This window comes from Opisthocomus hoazin, chromosome 5 (assembly GCF_030867145.1).
Source record: "Opisthocomus hoazin isolate bOpiHoa1 chromosome 5, bOpiHoa1.hap1, whole genome shotgun sequence".
In the NCBI taxonomy this organism is placed as follows: domain Eukaryota; kingdom Metazoa; phylum Chordata; class Aves; order Opisthocomiformes; family Opisthocomidae; genus Opisthocomus; species Opisthocomus hoazin.
The window spans coordinates 70,890,048-70,914,559 of NC_134418.1; the positions used below are offsets into that span (position 1 = coordinate 70,890,048).

At 37.0% G+C, this 24,512-nt stretch overlaps 1 protein-coding gene across 1 annotated transcript in view; it reads left to right on the forward strand.

The window, feature by feature from the left end:
- The window catches only part of TLL1 (tolloid like 1), a 141,807-nt gene that overhangs the window by 63,809 nt on the left and 53,486 nt on the right, over positions 1–24,512 (forward strand). The window contains exons 4-9 of the mRNA XM_075421672.1: positions 3,685–3,765; positions 6,012–6,164; positions 8,215–8,332; positions 19,145–19,323; positions 21,132–21,237; positions 23,968–24,092. Of these exons, the coding sequence (XP_075277787.1) occupies positions 3,685–3,765; positions 6,012–6,164; positions 8,215–8,332; positions 19,145–19,323; positions 21,132–21,237; positions 23,968–24,092 (762 nt within the window). The remainder of the gene's footprint in view (positions 1–3,684; positions 3,766–6,011; positions 6,165–8,214; positions 8,333–19,144; positions 19,324–21,131; positions 21,238–23,967; positions 24,093–24,512) is intronic.

The following is a 24,512-nucleotide window of genomic DNA, read 5'->3' on the forward strand; positions in this document are numbered from 1 at the left end:
TATGGAATCCTGGAGGTGAGACTGGGAATCCCTTTTTGCTCTGTTTTTCAGTTCCATCCAGATATGTATGCAGATCTAGAAGCAAGAACATGTCATCCTTGCTAGAATTTGCCTTGTCTAAAAAACAACCATTTATCTGATGTTATAATATATGTTTATTTGCTATTATTAACATACATTGCATTAGTGCCAGAAGCTGCAATCTGATTAACACAGGCAGTTGGACATTCAGACAGATAAAGAGGTTTGATTTATGTGTAAATATATGTGTGTGTGTGTGTGAGAGAGAGAGAGAAAACATAATCCATGTGTAAGTGGATATCCATCTAATGTCTAAAAATATCTACGCTTTCAAGCTCTGATTTGTAAATTCATAGCTGAGAATTTGTAAACTTTCTGGTTACGGTACCAAAAAAGCCAAGTTACTTAGGAGAAGTGTGAAATAAGCGCTATTAGAAAATGTGTGAATGCATAATTGAAATACATTTTCAATTAAGCATGCTCTGTATGTTCCTGAACAGAGCTGCTATTCACTTGATGATTCCTGATACATAGAAATTAGGATCACTTTGAGAAAAGATCAGAAATTTTTTTTCAGACCAAAGAAGCAGTTTTCAGTTTAATCTTTCAGTATTGATATACTTAAAATATTTTTACTCTTCCTAGTTAGATGTTGTGATTAGACTTTTTTGATAACAACTTGAAAGTGTATTTTATCTTCTTTTAAAGCCACTTGTTTTCTCAAGGCAGAAACACCTTTGATCATTTCTAGCTCAAGATTGGATTTTAAAATGTTTATAGAGTCAGCGATTTCCCTGCCCCCTTCCCCCTAACAAATAGTTTTAATTGGCTTTGAAGGTATTTCAGGTGCTAGTTTTGCTGACAAAACGTAGAGATCAAGGTCATTCATTTCCCCTTGAAGTGGATGCAGTCAAGTGATTTCTTTGACTGACTTTCCTTTTTCTTCTTGCTTTTCTTTTTTTTTCTTTTTAACTGCACAGTTGTTTTTTTTTTGTCAATTGCCACAGAAAGAATATACATTTCTAAGCTGTTTTTTAATAATTTTTAATGTTCTATTATTTAATTTTCTTTCCTCACCTGTCTTGAGATTTGTGCATTCTCTTTTCCTGTGGACAGTGTCCTATTCAGGATATTGAGTGATCCTGGTGAGGATTACTAATGCATTTGGATCAAATTTTTCTACCTTTATCACACAAGAGGAATCAATGCAAATGCAATGGTCAGTGGGGCTGGACTTTGGAAAACAAACTCTGCTGAAGTTAATAATCTTGTAACAGCTCTTGGTGAACCCACAACATTCTTGATTTTTATAAAAACAGAGTTGGAGAACTCAATTTTAATATTTACATATGTAATTATTTTTCTAAAGTTATGGCATTTTGATACATAAACTAGGAGTTTAACCTGGTTTTGCAAACTGCACAGCCTTGTGTACTTTTTTTCCTCTGACTTCCAGAAAAGTAAGTTGCCAACAACTAACTATTTGATATTAGGTAGCAACTGGAAAAGGAACATAGAATGTCTGTAAAATACAAAACACATGAATATTTTACCTTAGTTATTGATACAATGACAATAAAATACAAGCTTGATTTCTGAGCAGTTTCTGTTGTTGACCTTCACAAACTAAAGCTGATGTCAGGTAGAAGGGTTAGGTAGTTGGGTGTAAACCATCAAGAATTGCGGAGTCACATTTTTTCATTGCAGCTACTAATTAGATATCCTGAGGCTCACAGGCTCTGATTGACATTATGTGACTACTCCTTTTGGTGAGGATTATCTGCCTGGATTTGCTGGGTCAGATACTTAATCTGTGAGTTTCTCAGAGTGTGGCTCTGTCATTTTGTCCAAGCAATACGCATAATCATTGTAAACAGAAGAAATAGCAAAGCTGATAAAATTGTTATGTACACATTATTGTGAGTCCGAACTGCCAGAAGTATCCTCCTTCTGCTGCTCAAAGTATGAGAAGATGCAGCAAATATGATTTTTTTTTTTTTTTAAACTTTTTTGGAGTGTGGCTTGGCAAGGCTGTATGTTGTTCATATAAGACAAATTAGTTACGCGAGGTACTTTTTCTTCCGTTTTTCACTAGATGGAATACACAGGCTGTGTTAACACAGAAATGATAGCTCAATATTTTTTTCTAGAAATAGTTACAGTGCAATAGTTTCTTTAAGTAAATAATGGATTCTTTGGGTTTTCTGTTACGTCTGTGACAGTTGACGCTTTTAAGGATATTTTAATATTTGTTTGGAATCTTTAGCTATGTGCTTTTTTTATAAGATGAATGTGAACACGAGAGGCAATTACATTCATGATGATCAATACAAGGAATGGAATTGTTATGTTCTCTGTAGTGTATATTATAGTTACCATGTAACTTGTTGGGAAGGAATGTGTTAGATTATTACCTCATCTATCTAAAATGTTTTAAAAAATTTGGAAAATTTTTCTCAAGGGAGCTAGCAACTATGTAACAGTGTAATCCATATAATTAGGCACATTGTTATTCACTGAGCAGCCACACAAACTCACTTGCCTTATATGGAATTTTCTCATCTCTGTTATGATTTTGTTGCTATTTAATAAATATACTTTCCACATATATATTGAAAGGTTTTATGGGAAGTTGGGAAAGCCTTTTTAGTGGTGGTTGGAGGTTTCAGTGGTCCTTTTATTTCTATCTTTTTACTTTTGCTGTTGCGAAAGTCTTTTGAAAGCTCTCTTGTCCTGTAACAGATGTTGAATTTTAAAATACAACCTGATACAAACTTCTGAAGATCACAAAACTTTCTGAACAGTTGTGAGTGATTTATTGACTAGTACAGTACTATCAGAGCTCTTTCTTCTGATTTGCTGGTGTTTGCAAAGACACTTGCATTCACAAAAAGATTATATGTGAAGGGAGTATGTGGCTGATGTGCGGAGTAAGAATAAAAATGTTTTGTATTTCTGTTAAAGGCGCGGTAAATGTTAAAATCAGCTACTTAATAGCTTAGTTTTTCTTGCTTATTGATTGCTGAAATGACACAGATATATATATGCCTGCAAGGTCTTGCTGCAATGTACACTGGCATGTGATGTTTCAAAGCCTTTAGAGTGCATTGACATCTAGTTGACATCTAGTTGCATGCTGACAAAGAAAACAAAATCTTTTGTGGTAAAATCAGCCAGATTAAGTTTATATCAGTTTTGCTGTTTTTTCCAATAGAACTTTGGAGTGTTTTCTTTCCCTCTTTCCCCTCCCTTGAAATGAGAAGATTATGGCATGCATTCAGGAAATTTCTGAGAAAGTAAGGCTTTTAGCTGTCAATCAATATGGCTCTGAGGATGTCAAGGTCACCAGGAAGAAAAAAAGCTCCAAATAATAATTAGATGATGTAATTGTCATGACTTGTCTGAATAACAAAGACGTGTTGGCTTACATTCTGGAATGCATATTAGAAAAGTTTTCAGCTAAAAATGTGTTTTTACTTCATCATCAAGAATATTTGAAGAATTTGTATATAAGATATTGACGAATGCTAAACTAAGACGTTGCACTTATTATGGGGTATTTTCTAATCTCTCCAGGCTATATAGTTGCTGTAGGTGTAAGATTCTACGTTTTTAACTTTAGTAAAATTCCTTTTTTTTTCCCCCTCCCTTTTCTTTTTAAAGGTGGCTTTGGAGAGCATGGAATTTCAAAAAAACGAGGTGCCCTCTATCAGCTTATAGACAGGATAAGAAGATTTGGCTCTGGTATTTTCTCTGTTTAAATTAGCAGGTTGCCTGATGTAATAATGTGTCATGAACATTAATGATGGTATTACTTTAATGCTTTAAAGCCTTTCTGTATTACTGTTGGGATAAACAAACTATAAAATAAATAATGCAAGAATCGCAATGAAGAGATAGTTCTTTGTCACATTCTCTTACAGTTCTATTTTCAGCATCAAATCTAGAAGCTACAATTCGTAGTTTTAAATCTCATATTAATAATTCCTTAGTTTTTTTGTATGGCTGTGTTCACAGTTATCAGTTCAACTGATATCAGTACAATGTCTTTTCAGTACGGGTAGGCTATGCTGCCTAGCTGCTAATTTTATGGGTTTTTGTCTGGATCTGGTTGGGGCATTCTGATGATTCATACTGTGTTTGAGGCATTTATGGTGTGTCATACCGAACAACACATTTTTATATTAATCGTACTCTTGTCCAGTATGAACATAGTTGAATGCAGCAGTCTATATATTATGGAATCCCCATTAATACTGGCTCAGTTTACTCACCATATTTGATGCAAGGAGATGTCACGTTAATGTAATGAAACCTTAACCACAAAAATGAAAATACGTGAAACTCCATTGTAATCACACCACATTATATCTAAATGCATCATTGCATATCTTGTAACACTAACCAGAGCACAGTAACCACCTTTGCAGATGTGCTCTGCTATATAATCTTCATTCTTTATAGGAAAAATACAATTTTAGTATTGCATAAATGCTGTCATCCTTTGTATGTAATTTCTTACTTCTGGTTCAAGGAAAAGATGATAAAAATAATTTTGAATGGTAAAACATCTATATTAACATGTGCTGTGGTTCAGTAATGACTGCATATTAAGTGTAACAATAGGTTTTCTCCAAAGTTTCTACCTGTGTGTGGACTGTTGTGTAATTATCGTTTGCACCCTTATTTAATTACAGGAATGAGTTATTTGCTTTACCTGAGTGATTTTTTTAAATCTAGAAATTTCCTATATAATTCCTGGTATAATTTAGGTTATGTGTTAGTTATTATAAAGGCAGGCTTATCTTGCCTATCAAGAGCTTTCTCCCTGCCTTGTGCTGTAGTTTCTTCCCTTTGTTCCTTCTGCTGCGCTCCCAGCCCTGGGGCTATGCCAGGGTAAGGTACCATGATCCTGCCCTGGAGTCCTCCCTGATTCTGACCTAGCCATTAACACTTAGGTGGAACTGGTATCATGGGGGCTGCTCACAGAGGGAAGGTGTACTCTTCAATGAGGAATAAAACTTCAACCCCACTGAGCAGGATTTGTTGACTGCATTTCAAGTGATCCATTTTAATCAGCTGCCCTGATGTCCATACTAACTTACAATTGCTTTAGAAGAAGCACCTGTTAAGGTGTGCAAGTCCTTGTCTAACTATCTTTATCCTCTTCTGTTGTCACAGAAAGTGTTGGCTGGTTTGGGTAAGATTTGCCTCTAATGGTGGCAACACCTCTGAAAACAGTAGACATTTTTTGGTCTCGTAAAGACATTCCAGCCGTGAGTTATGCTTATCCATAGGGTTTCAAAAGCTCATTTATGAAAAATGTATATTTGCATTCTGAAGTGTTGTAGGATTATTATCAAAACTAAAGTCATATTTTCATCTGAAAATGTATCTACTGTTAATAGCTACAGGTAATGGAGATCGGACTTTTTTCACGTGTATACAACTTTGAAAATAATTTATCTATTTTTTTGCTTGTAATTCTTGATAATAAAAGCCAATCTAATACTTTAAGGACTTCTTTCTGTCCACTACTTTAATGGTGGTCATGCACTTGCTTTTTCCAGATGTTGCAATAAAAACGAAAGGGACAGTGAATGCCGTGATTACTTTGGGTCTGTCCAAAGCCTTTCTGTCTTTGCTGGAAAAATCTTGGTTTATTGAAAAAAATACATAGTGAGAGTGATTTTTTGTTATTATTATTATTATTATTATTGAGATAATTTAGATGAAAATATGCAATATGTCTTCAAGCTGATAAATATATGTGCAAATTGTTACAGTAGGTATGTTTGGAAAATGAAGATTTAGTCTCTTCATTTCAAGCTTTTCTCAGAAAACCAAGTAATGATAGACTGTTGCGTAACAGCAATGTCTTCGTTCTAAAGAGTGTAAAGAAATAATCTCACTTTGACCTGCTGGAAAATAATTATTCTCTTTTTTGTGTGTGTGCGTGATCTCATTCAGTGTTTTAATTACCATTACAGGCTTTGAGCAAAATAATACAACTAAAGGAAGAACTACTGTAAAATTCTCAGGGAAAAATGAGAAAAACCGATTTCCCAGAGCTGCTACATCACGAACAGAAAGAATATGGCCAGGGGGGGTCATTCCTTATGTAATAGGTGGAAATTTCACTGGTAAGCTTTGTGCTTTGAATGGGGAGAAGAAATATGATTTTTTTTAATTGCACCCTCTCTCCCCCCCTTTTTTTTAAAGTCAAGTCGTACTATGGAATTCAATAGAAGGGTTTCCTTTGGATCAGGCCTGAAGTACATCTGTTCTGAAAATAATAGTCATGCTTCAAAAAAATTGTTCCCAAAGGCAAGCTACAGTATAAAAATGTATAACTGTGTTTTAGAAATGGAAGGCTCTTTTTCTTTGCCTGATATTTCTTGTTACATGTTTGTTTTCAAGAGCCTAAGTAACAGAATGTCATGAAATCTGTTTTTTAAAAATTGCAGGATGTTTAGCACAAGAATAGAACTACTTTAACTGGTGTGACGTATTCTGCTGAACTGATTTCAATGAAAAAACTGACTCAAATGCATCTTGTAATTCCTCAGTTTGGTTTTCAGAAGGGTACACACAGACATTCTATATGACAAGAAGAAAGACTGACTTCAAAATATGTAGAATTCTTAGAAGAAAACTGTAGAAAAAGTTTAAAACATTTGTTATCCTGAAAAATGTAAATGGGTCAATTCAATATCAGTATGGATGCTGGAGATAATTTAAAAAAAAGAGGAGGGAGAAAAGCAAAGATGGATGGGAAAAGATATGTAATAGCATCTTATTTATTGCGCACAATAATACAGGGAACGAGAAGAAACATGCAAATGCTCACACATTGTATGTGTGTGGAGACATCAAAGCCATTCCTTTCAAACTGACAGCTACAGTCAAACTTTGAGTTTGTGTAATTACATAGTACTATACCGAATGTGACCTTTGCTTTAGGATTACCATCTTCTGAAATTATGGTAGTAAACTAAATGAAAGCATATCATGTTAAACATTTTACCTTTTTCATAATGAAAAATAAATTCTAAACCTTGGCAAACATTGCTTAAAGATAAAAGAAAAGGTCAAGATGGGATGAAATAACCTTTAATATTTAGGATCCTGACATGATTTGAACTTGCTGTTTTTATGAACTTTGAGGTTTTGTTGTTTTTAAGTTTAAACAAGTTTGTTTTGTTGTTTTTTAAAAATTATCCTGTGCTGTAACATGCATCTTTGCAAATATCTGCAAGTTGGATGCCTTTCTGTTAGCGAATTCATGGCAGATAGTAGTGTTCTTTGTGGATTTCTAGCTCAGAAGTAATACAGCTATATTCTTAGACACTGCCTCTAAATTAATAAGCCTTGTTTTTTGTCAGGCAATGAAATTATGTAGCTACGCTACCTGAAGTACTGTGTACTAGCTGGCTTTGTGTTCTGTGGTGAATGCTGGCCTTGCTGCTTCTGCATCCAGAGTATAGTTTTGATTGTTTCTGAATGCGTTTCTCATTTTTAAAAGAAGTGTGCAGGTATGCTTAGTATTGTACGAAACTAAGAATTTTCCCCTTTTGGTGGATCATTTGGTTTCTGAAAGGTTTTGATGCAAAGAAGTGGAGACTGGTCCCTGTTCAAGACCGAATTATTAAAATCAAATGCCTTGACTGGTGTGCCTGTTTACACGGCTTAGGTTAAATAGGTCTCCAGATTTGAAGGCTGTAGGAATTTCTTTTTTTTTTCTTCTGGGTAGATAGCTAGGATCCAGGGTTCCTCAATTTTCTTTCTTATTTTTTTCTTTTTCTTTCCTTTTTTTCCCCCCACTGTGGTCCACTTGAGAGTTTCATCTGGGAAAATCGCTTAGCAAATATTATGCTAATGCAGGCACATGAACAACACTAAATTTCTGTTGCTGTTTTCCTCTGGTGTAACCCAGCCGTGCTTTTTATTGGATGTTTTGTGTTTGCTAGAGTGTGTCGGGCAGTATTGGTGCCCTTGCAGGCAGATACACTGTGATGAGATGACGGCCTGAATATCCCTGAAATCTGGCAGTAGATGGGACTGCTGGGACACAGGAGTTCATGATCCAGTGACTGCTTACAGGCCTATATTCCTTGTATTGAAATCTCATTTTAAGGAACAAGACACAGTTAGAGAAGTCTCCTGTCTGATCTCATACAATTATTCTTTCAGGCACCCAGCGCGCCATGTTCAAACAGGCTATGCGGCACTGGGAAAAGTACACGTGTGTTACATTTATTGAACGAAGTGATGAAGAAAGTTATATTGTATTTACATACAGACCATGTGGGTAAGTGAGTATGCATGGTAACAGACACTTGTGCTTTCAGTGTTTGGCCGTGTTTGTCCACTTTGCAGTTATCGGTGAATATATACTTCACAGGAAAATGAATAGATCATTACTGCATTTAAATGATGCCTGTGTTCTGCTTGGCTTTGGGTTCATTGAAAGCAGTGTGTATAGTAACTTTTGGAAGTTATGCCTCTTGTCTATTTGTAGATAAAATGACCTTGCTATATATACATAAATATGAGACTTTTTTGTTTGGCGTTCTGTCATGCTTTTAATATATGTATAGTTCTAAAGGTATTTCAGGCTTATTGTTTGTTTATTCTTAGTTTTCTCCATGTTGCGTGTTTACTGTTGCATTATGGATGGACATCTATCCCATATTTATTTTTCAGCTTAATTACTGTTAATTGTAATTTTAATTCTCATATTGTTGGACTATCCTTGCTCAGATTTGTTTATGTTATGTCAATTCATGACTGTTTTGCAAACTCCTCCTTCCAGATCACTGATGTGTAAATGTGAACAAAAGAAGTTCGATTACTCTTCAGTGCAGCTTTCCATTAATCACCATGTTCTGTCTTCAGCTATTTCTGCTCACAAATGCCTCAGTCAGCTATGTTTCTTATTTATTCCACTCAGAATTCTTAATTTTATACAGTGGTCAGTGGCATTCCTGAGTGCACCATGTTCATTTTCTGCGTACGCTACCTGTGGAAATACTGTGCTTCTGATAGTCACCTTCTGTTTGGGCTGTAGCCTCCACAGTGAACAGCACATTGTCTTCCTGACTTTCTGATCATTGACCACTTTGCATGCCTACTTTTGCATTTTTGTGGGATAGGGTTGTGAAAAGAAGCTTTGGGATCTGCTTGTGTTGTAGGAATGATCCTGAATGTACTTAATTATAGCCCATAAAATTACATGTAGACTTATTTGCTTATATTACCCCGACGTTCTTCTTAAGGCATAGGACAACGTAATAAAACCCACTTAGGCTATTTTAAGAAAGGCATCACCTTTTCCTTGGAAAGTCTCTGAGCCACAGATGCTTGCAATCAGGGAACTTATTCTGTGGGAGCACCTGTGAACTTACCTGTCATGTTCTTGTGCTCCTGTAGGTCTGCTGTAGACCCCTGTGAGAAGCAGTGCCAAATGCAATGGACTTCTGTTCTGACCTAGCATGGCTATTACTTTAGTTAATGATGCAACCTGTAAGGTAGGATTCAGGGATACTGACATATAGCTGGAAGAGAAATGGGAAACAGAGGATAATCGTGACTGTTCCCTGCACTCACAGAGGTAGAAAGCAATGTGAATTTGAATGGAAGAGTGTGAAAGATATAAGTGGTCTCAGGCACTTTAGAAAGAAAAGTATGGGGATATCTACAGAGACCTTGGTTTTGTGAAAAGTGAATTCTACAAAGTGCCAAATGACACAAAATCTCTCCAGCCAAAGCACTGCTCCTTAGGCTGGTTGATGATTCAGGAGATCAAGTCACTTTAGGGTGAAGGCTGGATTATAACAAATTTGAACCAGAAGGTAGGAATATAGTCAGTATCTACCTTCAAAGTCACCATTATCCTTTACAGTTAATGTTATTTTATTGGTGGGTACTTTACAAATTACTAATAATTTACAAAGGCTGTAACAAGTTTAAAATAAAAACAAGGAAGAGTGTGGCTACAAACAGTCCACCAGTGACTGAAAAAAACAGGCTAAACATAAGGGGCAGTTGAATGGCTTTTTGGGGGGTCCTGGATCCACCAGCCATTTCAGGATGAGCCAGATGAAAGACAACATAGCTTCTCTGGGTGAATAGGAGCTACTGTGCGCTAACCATGTGCATACAGTGCTGATACAGAATTTTCCACGGGAAGGGCCCAGACAAAAGCGACACCAAACCATCTGCAAACACTTGCTGCTACATGGCCAGTCACATTGGAATTAATCTCGGTTCTTTCCCATAGCACCCTGCTGTGCTGGTTTGTTAGCACATTGTGTCATTATTGTCTGCAGTACCATGGCAGCTAACATTCACAGATGAGGGAGACTTTATTGTGCTTAGCACTGTTGAAATTAAAAACTAAGTGATAAACCCTGCCCCAAAGAGCATGCAGTCAAAACATAACACATTTAATGAAACAGAAAGAGGATACAGTCATATATGTGCAAATTCAGGTGGCAATATCTACAAATGCCTCAGATTACAACATTAGCACACTAGCAAGTCAAATGTTATAGAGCCTTTGTAAACATTAGGCTCTTTCAAAATATCCTTGATTCATTACTTCTTGCAGCAGTTCATGGGAAGCTCATCCCAGAAGGGGCAGTGATGAAAAAAGCAAATTTGAAATACAGCAGCTGGTTATCAAGAGGTACATGACCTTCCAAAAATTGAGAGTTTGTATACCGGCAATGAATGAGAGATGAGCTTTGATTATCATAGACCCATAGGACTGCAAGGAATCTCAGAAAGAGGTCTAATGTATTCTTAAGACAGAAACAGCTCTACCTAAGTCATTGCTGATACAAGGTTGTCTAACTCGTTTCTAAAAACCTGCAAAAATGGATGCTTCACAGCCTGCTAGGAAATGTATTGCTTCGGTATCCTCTATGTGAGAAATGTAGGAAGTCAGGGGCAGTATTTTTGGTCATAGCTAAACCAAATTTTTCTTGCTGTAATTAACGTACATTAACTTTTTTTCCTGCTCACCATGGCCATAGAAAATAGATTATTGCTCTTTCTATTTTGAAGGAAACTATTAGAGACTTTGAGACTGTTATTGTGTCCGCCCTCAGTTCTATTTTCTTTTAGGCTAGAAAATGCCTAATTCATTTAATCTTTGATGGTAAGTCATGTTTTCTAGGCCTTTGATCATCCTGTTTTTCTCTTTGAGATTCTTTTCAGCTAGTCCACATTTTTCTTGAAATTGAAATTGAGGACTCAAAACTAGGGCATGTTTGTCCAGATGAAACATTACTTCTGCTGATCCAGCACTAGGCCTAATTCATATATTACGTAGTCTCTCCTTCCACTTAAGTACCTAAGCATGGTGCCTCCCTGAGATCAGTTAATCACTGAAATATTGTTTCTTAGTACAGCTGAAGCACTAACTTAGTAGTTTAAAGTTTTGTAAGTATTGATAGTCATTTGTGCCCATTAGCTGCAGGTGTGAGAATCACTAGAAGATACTGGTGTTTATGATTCTTCTACCAAAGCAGTGCACATTGCATTGATATCTATTACAGCAAATATCTAGACAGCTAGTTGATGAGGGCAAGTAAAACTCTAATCCGTAAACAGGTTGAAAACACACTGTTCACTAGTGCTTTTCTATCCTTATGTTGCTTACGATCAGATAGGAAGTGTCTGAAGATGCAGTCAGTATACTTTTCTATGCAAAGCCAAAAAAGGGATCAGCAAACTGGGATGGCCTCTAGTCACATGCTCTTAATAAATATTCTGAGTACAAGATCAAGCTTCTTTTTATATAGTGAGACGAAAAAAGAACAATTAGTCATATTGTTCTGGCATCTCAGCATGCCTTTGATCTGACTTTGTGGCAATTTTGTTCTCCACCAGAAGACTTAAGTACTTTTTATGACAAACTTTGGATGACTTATTACAAGCACTGCTATATCCTCTTGTATGGGTATTTGACAAAGCTGTCTGAGATACAGGAAAATCAGATCTCTTTCATGTGCTTCTCCAAACATTGTAGACTGAACAGCTTCTGAATGTTTTAATGGTTTTTGAACTTACTAGTCTATTAAATAGGCATTACAGACAAGTTCTTAAAGTCAGTGAAACAGCTAAATTCATCGCCCGAGGTACACTTTTGTAGCATACTTTAGCTTTGAGAAGGATTACATGTTATAAAAGACCTCAATCACTTCTATGGAATGAGAAGAAATTTCGAGTTGTGCTAAATAACCTGTGGCATGAGTGCTGACTCATGCAGTCAGGTGGTAATTCACGCTAGCAGCTGCTGCTCTCCCTACCCACAACAGCTGACCCAGCTTCTCTGCGGGTCGTGGCATGGCCTGCAGGGTGGGTGCAACCAAGGAGCAGGGGACCAGCTGCCCTGGTCTAAAACACAGTGTAGTGACAGAAACTGAACGAGGGGTGATTTATGCTAATGCACCGGGATAGGCAGCTGTTACCTGAGGAATGGACTCAGTTGGCTGTTCTTCGTAATGTTGGGATGGTCATCTCCATTGAGAAGGTGAAGAAGCAGTAGCCACTTCTGCCATTGCAACAGGTCCTCTTAGGACAGTGAATCAGAACATTTGGTAGCTACAACTGTATTGATCCCTGACAATAAGCAAATTCATCAAGCCAGGTCATAGCCAATATCTCCTTTGTACAAAATGAGTTATATTTGTGATTGAAAGAGGTGTGTTTTCACGAAGAAAAAGCCCTCCTCTTCTCAAGTGAGTTTTTGTTCATTAATTTTCTGAACTTTTGCTTGCTTTGTGATGATACAAAGTCCTAGTATGCTTGTGAAGTTCTCCAGTTTTTCATCCACAACTTCATACGATCAATGCCATGGCAAGCTGATGTTGTGGTCTGTGAGGATATTTATATTATCACGTTCTGAAGAGTGCAGCTTTTTAAAAAACTGAAACATTGACCCACCCTGATTCTCTCTTGCTTGATATTAAGAGGAATTGTGACAGTAGCTGTATTACTTAAAAGAATGAGCATATTGTTCCAGTCTTTTAACTTTCTCTCTGTCATTTGTTTCTCTTTGCTCACCATCATTGATCAGCTAGACTGATTAAATGGAATTAGAGATTCATAAATAGTTACTGCCTCCAACTGCTGTCTGGTGCAATAAAGATTAAAGGGATGAGGAGCTTTAAAGGCTGCGTGTTGACTCAATTTAAGGGGTATGACAAGTGCTCATACAACACAGAGAGGTCTTGGCTTTTTGCCACACACACCTGGGGTCAAACCCATGATACTGCAAATTAATTTCTTTCATAGATTTATTTATTTATTTTAGTTTTCCTTACCCTTACCCTTTGGACTCAGTGCAATTGCTGAAGTGATCAGAGTCTTATAGCTTAATTGGATGAATCCGGTGTGCTTGACATGACATTCAACCTAGCAAATCCTAATGACCTCTATTAGTGTGCATTGCTGCTGTTACTTTAAGACTTGGTGAAAATTCTATTTTTCTTTGGCATTTAAAGAAACACTCAATAAATTTGTTTATAATTTCTGGGAAGTACTTGAAATCTCTCAAGTAAGCAGTGTAAGGGAATTGCCATAGTCATCTAGCTGCTTGTTTTTAGGAGCAGGCAAGCGTTAAAAAAATAATTATCAATGTGTTGGGTTTTTGTTGTTCAGTGTTAAAGGAATACTATGTAAAAGATTGCAGTTAATTTTTTTTCTTCTGTACAGAAAACCTCTTTCAAATGTGTCAGATGAGGTACCCAAAGTCACTACACACACAACTGATAATGCCCAACTACTCTCTTTTTTATGACTATAATAGTAAAATGCCAGGTGATTTCTGTGAACATCTATAAATCTATATGATTTATGAAATACTACTAAAAGCTTTCAGAGCTGATATTAAGCCCCTCTGTTTTTGAGAAGCAAGCAACTCTTTGCTATTGTTAATTGTATTTGGTAAATTGATTAAGTAGATATTGATTAGGTTTTTTTGCCGTATTTTCTTATAAAAACAAATTATCTGAATAACTTAATGTGTTATACTAGCCATTTTGTTGTTCTGCTATTATTGCCCAGCTATTTACTTGACCTTTTCCAAATTACAGTGCACAACCTTAAAAGGTTAAAACTTCTTTTCCTGTCCTTTTTATTTCATTTGGACCAAGAGAGAGACTGTAATTAAATTCTTGCTTTATTCTTTTGTTCTTGTTGTGAATGGTGTCAATAAAAGCAGAGCTGGAGAAACCATAGAGGGTACTATCTGGAATAATTATTGATTTTTTTTTTCACTTTTTACTTATTCTCTTTTTGCCTCCAAAGGATCACTGTGCAAAAATGATATTGAAAAATCTATGGAAATTTTGAAGCCACCAAATATATCTTTGCTAGTTGAAGCATGTGAAGTACACAAAGTCAGTAACAGAAGCTTGTTAGAACTATTGAAATTGTATTAAATGTTCTACAAGCTACAGTCTTAATAACTATTGATTTGCTTTGAGCTATAAATAAGGATTAATGTTCTTTAGTTCTGCATTGCAATTCTTCTCTGTAGTTTTCCACACCTGAACACTCAGCAGAAATGTTGAAAGTGTTTTAAACTAAAGGATCTGTTCTGCCTTTTCATGATTATGCGTGGTTATCCTAACTTTATTCTCATCAATCTCTTGTACTGTCATGGTGTGTTGTGGTCAGATCATAAAGGTTATAAATTTCAAAATAAATTTCAGGATTTAAACAAATGTATTTAAAGGTGTTGAGTCTCCAACATGTGTTTTGCAGAATTATAGATGAATGGAAAACCATATAGATTAAAACTGGTTGCATGGTTGGGCTTGGAGGGTTTTGGTTAGTGGCTTGGACTCAGACTGTGACTGAAACTGCTGCATCACAGGGACCTATGCTGGGACCTGTGCTTTTTAACATCTTTATGAATGACCCATGAAGAGGTAATGGTGCATGCTCTCATCAGGTTTGCAGGTGACACCAAGCTGGGAGAGACTAGATGATAGGCTCAGTGGTAGAGCTGCCACCCAGAAGGAGCCAGGCAGGCTGGAGGAACAGACGAACAGGAACCTTTTGAAGTTCAACATGGGCAAATGCAAGTCCCTGCACCTGGGAAGGAAGAGCAAGATAGGACAGGCACTTCTGGGTTGGGGAGTAGCTTTGTGGAGCAGGCCGTGGGGCAGCGAGCTGGGCAGAAGCTGGCCATGGACCCTAGCAGCAAAGGCAGCCAACAGCTTCCAGGGCTCAGTGAACAGAAGCGCAGCTGTTGACTCAGGGGAAGGGGTCATCCCTCTCTGCTCACCACTTGCTAGATCACAGATAGACCCTACATTGTGGACCCTCAGTACAGGAAAGATAATAACCTGGTAGGACTTAAGCACAGGGCTGCAAAGATGCTCGGGAGCTGGAACACTTGCCCTGTAAAGAGATGCGAAGGGTCCAGGATTTGCGCAATTAGAGAAGAGGGGGCTTCAGGGGGACCCAGCAGCAGCCCCCAGTTCCTACAGGGAGGGCAACAAGAAGAGGGAGCCAAGCTCCTCACTGTGGTGCTTGGTGGAAGAACACAAGGCAACAGGCATAAGCTGAAGAAAGAAAGAATCAGACTGTGTATAAGGAATAAACTTTTCACAGTGTGAACAGCCAAGCATTGGACCAGGTTTTTCAGAGGGGTGGTGCTGTCTCCATACTTGGATGTTTTCAAGACCTGACTGGTTGAAGACTTGAGCCACCCTTGTCTGACTTCATCTCTGACCCTGCTTTGAGCAGAAAGTTGAACTGTAGACCTCCAGAGTTCCCTGTCAACCCAAATTATGCAAGAATTAGTGGAATTTTATCCATATTTAGTAGTCTGTAATGTAAATTTTCACAGGTTGCATGCATTTTATGCTTTTCTACATTTGAAACAACCATCAGGCATTGTCAATGCATTTTATCTCTTTGCACAAGTTAAGGTCAGTATAGCATAATTACCATAATGATGTGCATGGCCTTAACATAGGTAGGAAGCTGTAACTCATTAAGTTAATCCAATATGGAAATGGTGCATACTTTCACAGAATGTGGATTACTTCATCTGATTGATTTTTATGTTTTCTACTATGGCTTCCTGTAGACTGCCAAGGCAAATGCTGTACTTCAAAGTGTTCAAAGACAAGGAACAATATTTTCCAAAAGATTTAAAATCTGGGACCTAGGAACTGTGTTTGACAAATTTATTCGGTGTAAGTAAAGCAGCTGCCTATGACAGTAAATTGGGAATTCTATACTGAGGACAGAAGTTCTTTAATAGCTTTTTAAATGAATGAACTTTTCTGAGAATGGAGAGTGACTGCAAATTTGACTACCTTTGGCTCACAGTATGAAATGTGTACTCCAGAATTTCCTCCCCAACTGGATGAGACAGTAAATAACTGTGTACGAGGTTAAAAAAGAAAACCAACCCAGAAAACAAAAAAAAAACAAACCTTCTAAAGAATCCGCACACTTTTCTCCCCAGGGTAAGCATGAGTGAATAACAGAGTGTGTGAACCATGGTAGTTTCCTTACTGCATAATAAAAACATAGTCGTTAAGTGACTAACGAAAGATAAAAACTCAGGTTAGAACGATATTGAAAATATCTGTCGGTCTTTAATTATGTTTACATATTCACTTGTAGCCATAATATTTATTCTGCAAACACGCAGTCTGAAAAATGTTAAGCAAAACCATGTCAGCGTGTCAGGTGCAAAGGTGAAATCCACTGTGGAATCATGAGATAAAAAGGTGCAAGTGCTCTAACTTTTTATTTTAATTGTATTTCTGCTATCTGTTGCTCCTTTTTTATCACCTATGCTCTTTTTAGGACACATCTTAAGGTATTTTTTTTTCCATTCCTATTATTTATATCAGTGTTAGTATTTCTACATCATAAATACCGTAAATAACAATTTTGTGTAAACACAGTTTATATAGAATGAAGGAAGTACACAGAGCAATACACAGGTTTTACTTATTTTCTTTTACTCTGGTGTGGAACAGTAGCCCATAAACCTGCAACACTGACAATGGCACAGAATTATAGCAGGGATTCTAAATTGCTGTTCTTTTTACTTACCTGCTTTGAAGAGAGACACCTTAAGAAATTAATTAAACATGATATTGCACAACTCTAGCTGAAGCACTGAGGCTAATTCAGTGCTTTGACCTAAAAAGGTGATTCACACCTATTCTTGGAACTATGTAAATCAGGAAGAAAAGAGTTAACTTACTTTGAGGGTAGGAATACTTCAGAATCAGTGAAGATAGCAAGGAATGATTGTAATGTGAACAACAAATTTTCCCAAGAGTATTTGCAAGATAGTTTCAAAATTCTTGACACAACCCTCCTAGGCTGTTTTAGTAATATTTTCCTCTATAACGTAACTTATGTGGCCTTTATAATTTTAAGATATAACTATCATTTTTTGGTGTATCTATCCTTGATTTTAACCTTTAGTGTAAAATCAATACATGCTTACTAAGAACAGGTAAAGTGAGCTGAAATATCATGGGTGTAATTCTCTTGCGTTCGTATTTTTAAATTCTAATTTTATTAGACACTAACAAAAATCAATGAAAATGACCGACCAAGATTGACTGACCAGCCAGCTAACCAAAGTGAGAAGTCTCTTTGCCACCACAAAACCTGAAAAGGAGAAAGCAGCAAATGTTTTCTGTAGAATTTAACCTGCTATTGGTATTGGTCCCATAGCTGCTCTTCCTTATTGCCCGCAGGGGCATGTGAAGGATAGGATCGTTCTCCACACTAGCATCGACCTCCTCAAGGACCAAATATATTCTGCTATGTAAATATTGCATCAGAAAACATGTTTTTTAAAAAAAAGGGGGAGGAGGGAGAGAGTGGAGGTGATCTGCTCGGTACAATTCCATTCCACCTGACAGATTGCAGAATTTACAAAGCAGCAATGGGAAATCAGGCTTTTATTAGGGAATGTAATGCTGGCTTGAAATATTTAAGGTCTTCAGGGGTGACAGAGAATCAGCTTATGAAACCCGAAATTATCTTCCATTTCGGTAGGATTTGCTTTACTCTCCTTTCTCTCCTTTTGCTAACATAGTCAGCAGACTTTTTTTTCCTAACCAAAAAGCAGACATCTCAAATAAATGCTGACAGTATGAATGCTGAAAAGGGCACCTCTGTTCCCTAAGTTTACACTGGAATCACGGAAGTGCAATGGAACACAAATGAAACATGAGAGCCGTTGTGATTAGGTTTTTTGGGGGTTGTTTGTGTTGGGTTTTTTCTTGTGAAAATATAATGTTCTGGGACTAAGGTTCCTATTACAAGAAGACAGGAGTGGGAGAAAAAAAATGGTTCGTGCAAATCCAGAGCCTTCATCCTCCTAATACACTGTTGTTGCAAATGACATTATATATCACCCATAGCTAGAGAAACAAAAAATGAAGAGAGATTCCGCAGTGGCATCACAGGATTCCACACCTCATTCAGGATATCTTCCTTCTGTATTTTCAGCTGCACTGTATGTAAATCTTTTAAAGGACTACTATTTCACTTGCATCATTTCTGCACCCTTTACAGATGGAACTAATGAAGTAGGATCACTTTTCAGAATAAAATAAAGCAGACTTCTTAGAACTGAGTGACCAAGAGTCTGGCGAGTGCTGTCAAGACACACAACAGAAGTATAGCACAGAAAACTCACCTTTGTTCTTTCCACTTCCCTCTGCATGCCTCTTGAGTGCGCACAGGCAAGGAAGCAGGGGTATGCGTGGGTGAGATGATACTTTGAGTAAACTTTATTGATTCTTTGGGTGAAAAGAAGTTCCTGTGTCATTCCAAGATACAAGGCCACAAGTGACAATTCTGTTGATCACAGCTAGCATCTTTGAAGATGACCCTGATTTGGAAAAAAAATTGTGCATGTGTCCTTTATTATGTATTCTGAATAATAAGTTGTTCTTGCACTAGATCTAGAGTTTCTGAGACTGCAGAAACTGCATAGTTCATTGTTCTGTTGATTTTTTTAATTTAATATTTTCTCATATTTTAACTGAATTTCCTGTATGTTTTGTAGAGATATGCATGAAAACTTTGAATGGTGTTTGTGTTTTAATTACAGGTGCTGTTCTTATGTGGGTCGAAGGGGAAATGGTCCTCAGGCTATATCTATTGGCAAGAACTGTGATAAATTTGGTATAGTTGTCCATGAGTTGGGTCATGTGATAGGTTTTTGGCATGAACATACACGACCAGACCGTGATGACCATGTCACCATCATTAGAGAGAACATCCAGCCTGGTGAGATACTCTGATAAGTATTTTGGGGAAGAAAAAAAAATCTGTTTATTTTTGGTGTTTCTTTCATCCGCTCAACTCTCTGAAAACTGAACGCTGAACAGCAGAAATGAACTAAATAGCAGAAATGAGTGTTTATGCCTGCTATTCCTCTTAGCTAGACTGATCTCAAGCTGATTCACAAATGAAATACTGCAACTAAGATATGATCTTTTCTAAAGATCTGGCCAAGTAGCAAGCCATTAAATAGTATTGGCCAGAAGGAGAGAAATAGTAATCGTGCTCAAAAACTTTGAAGGAAGCAGTTGCTCTTAAAGCCCTTTAAAAGTCATGTTTCTGTGCTTGAGAAAGGGCTTTTCTTTCCTCGTTTACTGAATGATAAGTAGAAACATGTCAGAAGCTTTTTATCTGCCTGAGATGTTTAGAGCTGTAAGGGAAGCTGAGGACTTTGAATCTGTGACAAAGATGGGGAATGTTCTCATGGTTTCCAGGCTGCTGATTCCCTCCAGAGCCTGCAGCTTTCCCCAGTGGTCTTGGTGTTGTTGAGACAAAGTATCTGAGGAACCTGAGAACTTTAAACGGTAACTGTCATCTCTTTGTCAGACTAGCTGTTGTACCCTTGTGTCGTGTGGGCAAGACTGGAGGGAACTAGGCATGTTTCATTTGCAAAGTTCATAAATGCTCATGGTCTCTGTGAAACACTGATTTTGACTTATGGGGATCCTCTGCTCAAGGAGGGGTAACATCAGAAATTGTCCAATGACAGCTTGGAGTATTTGTCTGTTGCTATAGAAAATGTTTTAAAACAAAATAGAATTGAGATGCAATAAATCTTTGCCACCTCAAGTATGACTTAGAAGACGACTGGCAGCTGATACGTACTCTCACAAGTCTCTGAAGTCCTGAAAGGGTCCGTGCATCCAAGCCTTCCTTCTGTTGTCTGTATGTCGTTGAAGTGTAGATGCCACAAGTGCTCTTCTCCTATGCTTTCTCTGCGACGGGGCAAATCAGTTGAAGTGCCATCCTCAGCCTCCTGCTCTCTCCTTTCAGTTGTCTCTCTAATTTCTGGCTGAAACCATTTCTTGTGGTGTGGCATGAGCTTGAGGATCACTAAATGGGTCAGGAAGTCTTGACCACCAAGACATATGGGTTTTGTTATATTATGCAAATTATGTTGGTTAATAATGTTAATGCCACTGCAGGTTTCTTTACAAGACACCAATGGGAATATGAAATGGAGAAAGGGCTGCTTTGCGTCTCTTAATACACTGATTAAGGCAAAGAATTTCTGGTCTGGAAAATGAATTAAATATAATTATTTTGTTCCTCTTCTGCTTTTATTAAGTTGCAACAGCTGACTCCAGAAAAAGTGACTTTGTAGTGTGTTTATTACATGGGGGCTTAGAGAGTAGCCTTTGCTGAAGCAAAATCTCTTTTAGTATCCAGTCTAATGAGTCTACAATGAGGAGGGTTCTTCCAGGGTCTTTGCTGTCAAAATGGTTTCTTTCTGGAATTAAGAACCTAGCCAGCAAATTTTGTGGATTCTACATGAAGCGCAACATAAAGTGTGGGGCCTTTATGTGGGTTAGGTGAATGAGAACAGTCTTTCTAAATGCCAAATACAGGAACTAGATGTGTGTTTCAGAAGACATATTTGCTCTCTGTGTTAAAAGCACACAGTTACTCCCAAATGGCTGATCTATGAATGTTAGTGAGTGACTAGGTGAGGATGTTTGGTTTTCTTTTCTTGTTTCTTTTTTATCTTCACAAAAAAAGATATTAAAGAAACTCTAATTATCAATCATTCGTAGGTCAGGAATACAACTTCTTGAAGATGGAGCCTGGAGAGGTGAACTCCCTTGGGGAACCATATGACTTTGACAGCATTATGCACTATGCCAGGAACACTTTCTCAAGGTTGGAGTCTCAGGTTATACCTTTTGACTTTTAATTCTATTCCTCTCTGTGAATGCTAAGAACTGTGCTTTTTTAAGTTTTCTGAAATCACTTAAAATATCCTTTGCGATATAGTATTCTTACAGCAGTCAAAGCACAGCTTGTTTATTTTAAGTCAGAATAATTTAATTACCTATTTAAACTCATTTTGGTTCTGTTCAGTTTCAAAGGAGCCTTTTGACCTTCCTTCAGTTCTTTAGATTTTAAGACAAGGTAGTCTGGAAACACCATTTCATATAATACTCACTTTGTTTTTGTCTCCACAAAAACTTGAATTTAGAAGAACCAAATGAGTGAAATGGTTAGGAATTTTATGTGTAACATGATCTGTTCTCTTAAAGAGAAATCTCCTTTGCATAATGTCTAACTATGGATTGTGCAGGCAGAAGACATGATGGTCTTAGGACACGCCTTTTATAACAAAGGCTTCAGCCTTTTTTCTATTGTTTGTACGGATTGTTACTGTCATCAGAACAGTACAATAAAGACTTGTGCTCGTTTTGCTCTGGCCTGTTGCAGGCTGATCCATTCGCAACTCCATAGTAGCTCATGTGGGGCTCACTCCAAAGCTCTGTGTTGTGGGGATCTGTACAATGAGCTGTTCCCCTAGGCTACTACTATAACTGCTACTAGTGCTCTGTAGAACAAGAGAAGCAGGAGGCTTTCACCTGGTGTCCTATTATATTTCATACCAAGTCACAGACTAGCTAATTGCTATCTAAACATACCAGAGTAATTTAAATTAAAAAAAAAAATTAAAACATCCAATAAAAATTGCTTGTTTGAAAAGTGATGTGGCAAAAATACTAGACAATCGGGGACTCTGAAATAAACAATACTGTATTCAACATACACATAATTGACCCTTGGAAGAGCGTGGGAATGAGCCACAAAGTAGATATTAGTCATATCGCTTAATCCAGTTACAGGTACATTACTTTAAGGAAGAGATTATAAGAACCTATATAAAATAGAGTAATTTAACAAGCCTGACCCTCCCCCCCTCCCCAAGTCCTAGGGCAATAACAACATCAAGATAATTTGATCTGTGGGCCCTGATCTCACCACTTTCCAAGCTGGCAATAACTGATAGTGCCATGAGTAGGCATGCCCTGCCCCAAGGTACAAGAGGTTGTTACTTCATACTGTTTAAAAAAAAACCCAGCAAACCCATGAGGTCATGTGTTGGTTTGCATTGCTTTATCTTCAAAGCATGAGTTGTGCTCAGTGTAGAATATTGCCAGCTGTTTGTTGTTAGACTTTACTCACCCGGATAAGTAGTAGAATTCACAAAGTTCTAGTCACGCACAGTAACGATGTTCATGCTGTATTAAAACTTTTATGGGTGGTTCCTTTAATAAAGTTCTAAAGCTTATAAGAGAGGATTGTTTTCAAATTTTTCAAAATATAAATAGCATCAGTTTCAGCTTTTACTAAAAATCAGTGGAAAATAAAATTATAATCTATTGATACAAACACTTTTTTGAAATACTAAAGTGTCTTATTTCTAAAAACTGAATAATGCCGTAAGTAGTGTATTTCACTGTTTAGATTAGGGTAACATCCGGAGATGATTATTTTTTTGCAAAATTTCTAGTGATGCCATAAGAAGTCTGACTGGGTAAAGAGAGCAGTATGTACCTGCAATACTCCTAACAGTTCATCCATTATAATTTAAAAACCAATCTGTATTTATAAACAGTATTCCTAACTATAAAGATCCTTACTGTTCATTCATTTTTGGACCTACATTATGCCTGAAAATACCGGTTTTACTCTTCAATAAAAGCCCTACAAGTGTAGAAGACAATATAAAAAGATTAAAGAACAAGAGAACACAGAGACATATTCATCTGTTAACTTCCATTTTATGGGGTTTCAGGGATTTTCAAATTCTGTAATGTGGTAATAGAACTTAGTTTTGTATCTTATTCTTTTAAAATTTATTTGAAACTACCAAAATATTTTGGAGCATATTTAAAATTTGGGAAATTTTGAATAAAACTGCACTTTTGGAACACATGTGCTGCTCTGTTACACGTAGTCATTCAGGGTAAATGTTACTGAAATCACATATGGTAAGTTCATCTATTTTATTGCAACACAAGCAGAGGCTGCCAAGTAAGCATTTATGTTTCAAAAGCAGCAGCGGCTAGAGAAGTTAGGTCTGTTACAACACTGGACAGAAGAATGGTTGGCAAGCGTGCCTGACATTACCTGCTCTTACATGCATAAATTAGACTTTAAGACTTCCCCTAAAACATTGTTAGAAATAGGAACTATGTGATTAATAATTGTGTGATAGGGCCTAATTTATCTGTTTTTATACAATTTTATAGTTAATTTTTTTCAATATAACAAGAACTTAACAGCAGTGCCTTTTTCCTGTGTAATTGGAATAGTAATAAGGGATTTACCTCCTGTTGTTTAACAGAAATACAAAAGCTGGTATGTTAATTGTTGTACTGAAAGAAGATTCTTTTTTGATAACTTTACATAAAGTTTGCCAACCTGAGGAATTTTTATGACATGCTTTCTGTATTTAAAGTTCTGCATTTTACCCTCTTATTTATGCCAAATGTAAATTCTAGATTCACAAAATAGCATTATACATTCATAACACTCAGACAGTTTTATCACAGAAACCTGATAGGGGTTTTTGGGGTCTATTTTTATTTTTATTTTTTTTAGGGGCATGTTTCTGGATACCATTCTCCCTTCCCGTGATGATAATGGTATACGACCTGCCATTGGCCAGCGTACTCGTCTAAGTAAAGGAGATATTGCACAGGCAAGAAAGCTGTATAGATGTCCAGGTATTGCACCACAAACAAACAAAACCCACATACTAGTAACTGTTTGACTTGTTGTTCAAGTGGAATGATACATTTTTTGAGTCAGCTGCTCACTGGTCTGCTTCCATGTTGGCAACTGACGTAGGCAGTTCAAGAACTGAATCAGAGAAAAACTTTATAGGTAAGGCCTCTGGAATGCAAAGTGCTAAAGGATAGATAAAGTGTATGAAACTACACTTAGTTTCATGACATTTCTGTTTTTGTTTTCCTTAGCTGTTCAATGACTAGGGAAAAAATGTTTAGTATCACTTCTGGTTTGCAGCTGGAGTCATTTTCATTTGAGTTCAAGTAGGGTGCAGAAGGAGCGCATTAAATTATTGCAAACGGCTCTGAACACATTGCATTTTTTGAAAATATGACAAATAAGCCATGATAACTGAG